Source organism: Octopus bimaculoides, chromosome 5 (genome assembly GCF_001194135.2).
Source record: "Octopus bimaculoides isolate UCB-OBI-ISO-001 chromosome 5, ASM119413v2, whole genome shotgun sequence".
Classification (NCBI taxonomy): Eukaryota; Metazoa; Mollusca; class Cephalopoda; order Octopoda; family Octopodidae; genus Octopus; species Octopus bimaculoides.
The window spans coordinates 98,218,019-98,225,968 of NC_068985.1; the positions used below are offsets into that span (position 1 = coordinate 98,218,019).

The 7,950-nt window shown below is 37.5% G+C and overlaps 1 protein-coding gene across 2 annotated transcripts in view; it reads right to left on the reverse strand.

Annotated features, from left to right (window-relative positions):
- Nucleotides 1-7,950, reverse strand: part of LOC106876144 (cytochrome P450 4V2) — a 36,501-nt gene that overhangs the window by 16,923 nt on the left and 11,628 nt on the right. The window contains exons 1-4 of one of the 2 annotated variants that reach the window (XM_014924567.2): nt 7,204-7,626; nt 4,086-4,198; nt 1,949-2,034; nt 1,241-1,431 (exon numbers count right to left, since the gene is read on the reverse strand). In XM_014924567.2, the coding sequence (XP_014780053.1) occupies nt 1,241-1,431; nt 1,949-2,034; nt 4,086-4,198; nt 7,204-7,360 (547 nt within the window). In that variant the 5' untranslated portion in view covers nt 7,361-7,626. Of the gene's footprint in view, nt 1-1,240; nt 1,432-1,948; nt 2,035-4,085; nt 4,199-7,203; nt 7,627-7,950 lie in introns of those variants that run through there. The other variant, XM_052967871.1, reaches the window with a different exon arrangement.

The following is a 7,950-nucleotide window of genomic DNA, read 5'->3' on the forward strand; positions in this document are numbered from 1 at the left end:
CGCGGGGAGCCCTTAAGGGATTTCCTAGCTGGCGGGCCTCGACTCTCGGCGCGTGAGACGGAATGCTGTGAGGGCCCGATCACTCCCGCGGAGGTAAGAGAGGTGCTGGCCGGATGCGTCGCGGAAAAGGCTCCGGGACTTCACTGCTTCTTCAGAAAAAAAAGTTAGTAATATCTTTTAATAATCCTGTTCATATAATACCAAATTAATAGTTTCTGTTTCGATAAAGCTTTACCAATTTGTTTTTGATTTTTAATAGATTTTAAAATATTTTTTGCTTATTGGTTGAAAGAAACAAAGTGAGTGTCGATTTTGGAGATTTTTTTTTCCTTAAAAACTTGAAAAATGAAATAGGAGGGAAGAAAATTTTAAATAATTGGGGTTCTTGGATATGAATGATCTTTACAAAGTATCTTTTACAAGCATTTAGCTTACGTTTCATATAAAAAGTATTTCATGCAATATATTTTTAGGTTTCTTTGCTAGAGTGTAGTTGGGTCTCAAGAGGGGAGGTACAAACCTAGCAATATGTTTTTTATAATGAAAACAAAATTTCCATTCAAATGGCAATTATCGGACGATTTCTGTCCAAGTTTGACCGTTTTGAGTCGTATTGGAAACGCGACCTATGTCGCAAGTAGGCATACGTATATTGTATAAATTTTATAATTGAAAAATTTGCTATATTTTGTACATACGAGTATATCAGTCTACGGGCGCAATAAAATGGACTCTCGAGTGCGATTGCGCTTCGGGTTGTGGCTTCCCCATCCCTACTTTATGGGAAGCACTCAATTTCAATACTTCAAACAGCTCATGTGTTGAGAAAAGTGTCGAGTCTTTAAGCTACAGTATGGAGCTGAGACGTAACATAGGTAATTCAGGAGAATTTGGGATAATAATAATAATAATCCTTTCTAATGGAAGCACAACGCCTGAAATTTGGGGAAAGGGATTAAGTCGATTACATCGACTCCAGTGCATGACTGGTACTAATTTTACCGACCTCGAAAGGATGAAAGGTGAAGTCAACCTCGGCGGAATTTGAACTCAGAACATAACGGCAGACGAAATATCGCTTAGCATTTTGCCCGCCGCCCTAATAATGATGATGATGATAATAATAATAATAATAATAATAATAATGAGGATGAGGAGGAGACTGATGATGATTGTGATGATGATATTAAAAATAATGTGAACATAAGGTAGGTTGACAGCAATTTGGATATGACTTTACCTGTTATAGTATCCAATGCAAAATTTGTAATATGCGGGCGAATATTGAATTCTCCCTTACCGACCATTTTGTCCAGTTTCTCACATAGTATATTTGATTGGTTCTGCATAACAATTAGGAAATTGTTTAAGATATTATAATGGAAGGATGGCGTCAACATCTTCCTCGATTTGAACCATTTTGATCCTGTACTGAAAATAGCAATCAGAGAATAACATTTGAATATTTCATTATTAATTTTAAGGAAGTTTTATGAATAGTTATTTTTTCGAGAAATAAAATAACAAGAACTGGAAAATGAAATCCATAAGTAGTAGTTACTTTTGTTATTGATGTTCTAGTTTTCGTTAACCCCCCGCCCTGTCAGCTCTGATTAAGTAGAGTCATGGCCAAAGGTATTCAAGCGTTGATCAAACAATTTGGTTTTAAGGACTCCTAACTTCAAGCTCGACTTGCCTAACTTGCTTGTCCTTACATTTGTTCCTTTGTATATATGTATGTATGTATGTATTTGAGTTGGTTCCCTCATCACTTGACAACCGGTGTTGATTTGTTTACGTGTCTGTAAGTTAGAAGTTTGGCAGAAAAGATTGGTATAATAAGTACTCGGCTTACAAACAAGTTCTGAAGTCAACTTGTTCGATTAAACCCTCCAAGATGGTGCCCCTGCATGACCACAATCAAATAAGTAAAAATAAAGATACATACCTTGTGAGCAGACCATTTCCTAGCCAGGGTGCTAACAATTTATAGAAGAAACTTTTTTCTATATGTTTCGTATTGCCGATTACATCCTGAAACGATAAATCATTTATATATATAATTAGTTAAAATAATCGGAAACACGTATATGTTGTATAATATCTAGTATTGACTAAATATGTTAGTTAACAGCTTATATAAAATATCTGGTATTGACTAAGCACAAAATGTTGATATGTCCAATTCAAAACTAAGTAATCATAAAACTTGCCATAATGGCTTAAACGAATTAAAAGTAGAAAATCCGCGAACTGACAGATAATGCCCTTAGCAGTAAGTATTGCACTTATATCATTAAAGGTAATAACTGATTTCAAATTTTGGTGCAAGTTTAGCAATTTCGATGCTGGGGCTAAGTCCATTACATAGACTCCAGTAATCAAGAAGTATTTATTTTATCGACCCTGAAAAGATAAAAGGCAAAGTCGACCTCAGCGGAACGTAAAGGCCGACGAAATGCCGCTCAGTATTTTGCCCGCTCAGCGTCACAACGATTCTGTTAGCTCATCCCATTATTAATGCTAATAAAATTGGCTTCAAATTTTGGCACAAGGCCAACAATTACGGCTGACATTGTAAGTTGATGACATCGACCCTAGTACTCAACTGGTACTTATTTTATTGACCCCGAAAGGATGAAAGATAAAGTCGACCACATCGGAATTTGAACTCGGAACATAAAGACGGACGAAATGAAGCTAAATATTTTTTTTCCGGCGAGGCAACGATTCTGCCAGCTCGCCAACTTAAAAGAGTCATATTATTATTTATCTTTATCACAGGATTTGTTGGAGCTCCTGGATACTTGCCTGCAGTCCAATGCTTTCTGGGTTTAAATCACGCAAAGACCTACCTTACGGGAGCGTAAAGACACCAACACCACTTATCAAGCAGACAGGTGGAGATGCAGACACAAAGACACATACACACATAAATACGTATACATATATAGATATCCTAACCCTAATCGATCGCTCGGTTTAAAACAACCTCCAAGGAACTTAGGTGTCTGGAATGGAGTTCACTCTGTTGCAAGCGTTCGAACTGGTTTTCCAGTTTGAGAATATTTTTAACCCTCACCACCTCGCTTTCGTTGACTCTGTAAAGGCTCATAGGCACTGCCCTTCCCGCTCAAGTAAATGCAGAGAAAGATCCCACATTGTTTTGCTTTTACTTAGAGACGGTTCTAGAACTACCTCAAAATGTACGGAGAGGTATGCTTAAACTAAGAGCACTGATAAAATAGGTGCACACTCAGATTTCTGTCCTGCACTTACTCTTTTACTTGTTTCAGTCATTTGACTGCAGCCATGCTGGAGCACCGCCTTTTAGTCGAGCAAATCGACCCCAGGACTTATTCTTTGTAAGCCTAGTATTTATTCTATCGGTCTCTTTTGCCGAACCGCTAAATTACGGGGACGTAAACACACCAGCATCGGTTGTCAAGCGATGTTGGGGGGACAAACACAGATACACACACACACATATATATATACATATATACGATGGGCTTCTTTCAGTTTCCGTCTACCAAATCCACTCACAAGGCTTTGGTCGGCCCGAAGCTATAGTAGAAGACACTTGCCCAAGGTGCCAGGCAGTGGGACTGAACCGGAGCCATGTGGTTGGTAAGCAAGCTACTTACCACATACTCCTGCGCCTTCTTGTGGAATAAAGAAGTCAATGACTAATATTAATCATATTATTTTGTTCATCATTATATTATTTTATTGTTATTCAGCTTTTTGAAGTCTCCTGCATTCAAAACGCTAACATGGACTTTATGTATAGCTTTTGTTGGTGTTCAGTCCCACCATGCCGGCTCTGATTAAGCAGACCCGTGAACAATGACGTTACCACATTATGTTATCTAATGTAGATTGTTAGAATTTCGTAGAACGAGGTTTGAGTGAGCTTTGTCTGCTATTTCTAGCTGGCCGAGTGGTTATATAGGTCCTTCGTTGGCTCAGCTATTCATTTAAGCAGATGGTGTTTATCAGAATTTTCCTGGTTAATGTTACCTATGGCAACATGAGCAATCATTTCCTCCAATGATAACAGCATTAATTATAAAATCACTTACATGCACGTATTTATCTTTGAAGACTAGAACGACTGGCTGGAAACCGAACCAGAGGCACAACAGACCATGTTCCCGATGTTCTTCAACGGATTTCATGATACACTTATAAAAGTCTGAAACAGATTGGTTAAAAACAAGAAAAGTTCGCTTTGAAAATGTAAACCTGCTGAAAAATTAAACTTTAAACTTTAACCCATTACCTCCCATAATTCTATGAACTGGAATTTTTTTTTATGAAACTTTGATTTCTAGCATAAAACAGCCTTAGAAACACGCTGGAATGATCAAAATAATATATTTCAAAATAACATTTTAAATAGAAATAAGCGAGATATTGGGTGAAAAATTAGCAAACCTCATTTGAATATCAGAGAAATATACCTAGTAGATATAGCAAAAAGGTTAGCTATGTGTAAATATTGACAAATAATTACGAAATTTGTAATTTTTAAGTGATCTCATATGAGATCACTGGTAGGTAATGGGTTAATCCAACTAAACTTCTTATGGTTAAGGAGTTGCGTCCAGGAGTGAAACATTTTGTGTAGCGAAAGACGAGTACCTTGAGTAGGTTTTGTGGGGTGGGTGGGTAGATGCAACAAGAAGCTGAAGCCATTGAAATAGCATAAATCTAGGCAGATCGAAGAGACAAAAAGTGTATGTGTTAGATGTTGTAGATTAATTGATGAGTCATAGTCAGAACATAAGTCGCTTTTGTATGATTGTTTGTATAGCAATAGCGCTGTCCCAGATACGAGAAAAAAAAACAAACAAGTATTGTGTAAAAGGCCAACAACAACAAAAAAAAAACTGAATTAATGTAAATTTGTGTCCCAGAAAACATTTACTTTTATTGATAACAACAAGGTTAAGTGGAAACTGATGACCAAAAAAAAAAGTGGAGGGAGATAAACTAATATTGGTTTGAAATTTTGGCACAAGGCCACCAAAGATAAACTAATATTGTGAGATAGGTACATCAATATTTACTTTGTTGATTGATAACCCCAACAGTCTATTACCACCGCAACGCGATATCTAGTAAAATGTCTATTAAATTACATGCTGCCCACAAAAACACTGAATAGTGGTTTTACGAAGTTATATACAATCTGTAAAATATTGAGTGTAGTTTCTATCAATTTTTATGCAAACCACAATTATTATATAGAATTGCAGAACCATTGCATCGCATAAATTTATATATTGCCCACAAAATACGTTAATGCAATATTTTGGAAACTTTTTAAGGATTTATGAAAGAAATAGGGTAACTGCATAAATCATTTGAATTTATAATTTATTTGTTGCATTCTAACATTGTTACTAGATAATGGGTATGTAAGATGAGCAACGAAAATCTTTCTCAATTTCTATACAGCCATCTTGAAAGAGGAAAAGGCGCATTGGACAATGCATTCCGAGGCATGTAAAAGAGATGGAATAGTCACTCTTTTTATCATAGCTTATATCCATCGAGGTTCAGCGAGGGCTAAATATCAACACCATGAACAACAACTACAGATATCACACCAGTAAGAAATCGTGTACGTGGACGCTTGACCCTCAAAAATTGCAGCCAAATCTAGATGAGATACTACCTATGGTTAAATAGGTGTGTGTTAGCACTCCATCGCTTACGACGTCGAGGGTTCCAGTTGATCCGATCAACGGAACAGCTTGCTCGTGAAATTAACGTACAAGTGGCTGAGCACTCCACAGACACGTGTACCCTTAACGTAGTTCTCGGGGATATTCAGCGTGACACAGTGTATGACAAGGCTGACCCTTTGAATTACAGGCACAACAGAAACAGGAAGTAAGAGTGAGAGAAAGTTGTGGTAAAAGAGTACAGCAGGGTTCACCACCATCCCCTGCCGGAGCCTCGTGGAGCTTTAGGTGTTTTCGCTCAATAAACACTCACAACGCCCGGTCTGGGAATCGAAACCGCGATCCGCTGCCCTAACCACTGGGCCATTGCGCCTCCACTACCACCTTATTACCCATGAATCAAAAACAAAAATTACACAAGCCACCAGTAACAATAAACTATCCACAGATAACATTCTAGTTACCGTCGATTTCAGTTAATAATTCCATTCCCTGATATACACTCATACAAGCATACTCAAAGAAATCTTAAGAAGCAACACAAAATGCTCGGTAAAAAACGACCTGTTAGGAACACCTTCCAAGCTTATTTCATGTGCAAGAACACTATTTCCAGAACTTGCAATTTTCCGAATACAGTACTCCAGAAACCTGTCTCACCCATCGAAGTTTTTCAAATTATACATACACAACCCTTCGACACCTCCACAAAACACTCATACAGCATCATATCCAGATAACATCTCACATACACACATCCTCCGGACAAATGTCTCCAAATCACTTCAATGCAACATAAATCCCTTTACAATGCGTACAGAAATGGACAGGTAAGAGAGCGAAACATTGTCCTGGCTCTGACAGGACGTCAGAATGTGCTGTATGGTATTTAGCTAAGTGAAGACAGCGACTATCTGGGATTACAAATCAGGGAATTACATTCTGTCTTTCACCGAGTGCCTGAGTACCATGGATTAACCCTATTTAACGTTTCAGTAACCCACATGCCACAAAACAAACACTAACTGATGAATTTCGACTCTGAAACAAGGGTTAGCTTATTACATTGAATAAGGTTGGATTCCATTGTATGTCCTCTCTACAGCACTTACATCACCTGAAAATGAAGAAGCCTCTACTTGAATGACCTGCTAAAAATGGTAGCCGAGTCACCACCCTGGTATACTTTACTATCTTTATAATTGGAAAAAGCAGAGAGAGTAACGCAGTCCTAGATTTGCAGTACCTGAGAGAAGGATGGAGTATTCTTTAATGGTAGGCTTACTCATTCAGCACTGATTCTGGTGGGGTGGGGAGTCAATTGTCAACAGCAGCAGCAGCCGCAGCAGCAACGACAACAACAACACAGCATCATTAAAAAAAACATCAACACACCCATCAACAGCATCAACAAGAACAAAAATACACTTCCCGAAGATAGGAGTGTTAGATCATGCACATTTGACATAGCGTACACATTCAATGGGTTAAAATGAGAAACACCAACCTCTGTTATTTCCGACCATTTTTGGTGTATCACCGATTATATGCCAACTCTTCATGCATGGTAGATGTCTGCAATCCGACAGTAATTTCATATACTTTCGTAGAAGATTTAGAAAACACCCGAGAACTATGAACGTTACTAAAACGCCAGCGAACATGTTAGCAACTTGTCACACTGTTAACTGAAGTGACAATAAGATTGAGGTCAGAATCCAAATATTTTCCCCAGAAATGTAGGCATTGAAATATTACATGAAGTAGAACAGATCCCACTCTTTCTATCTCTACTTTACATGAGGAAGTATGTTAAACATATAGCTATTTCTGTCACTGCTGTTGCTTTTGTCAGGTTTTAGCCTCGATATCAGTTACATAGATACATAGATGTCCAGCTAAATTTAAAAACATTTTTGTTCTTATTCCCACGTCCATGTTTGCATGTATGTAATTACATATGCAGAGAGTACGTCTATATATATATATATATTATTATTATTATTACAATTAAAAGGGTAAAGGATTATCAATGTATTAATAATTGATAATTTTTACCAAGCCCTTCGGTATGTAAGCACCATTATCGGTGCGGAACTTACTTAAAAGTTCTTATACATTTATAAACAAAATTAAGGGATCAGCAAACAGGTTGCTTCACCACATACCGAAGTTCAGAAATAACAGCTAAAAATGCTGAAACTCAGCATTTTTAGCTGCTATTTCTGAACTTCGGTATGTGGTGAAGCAACCT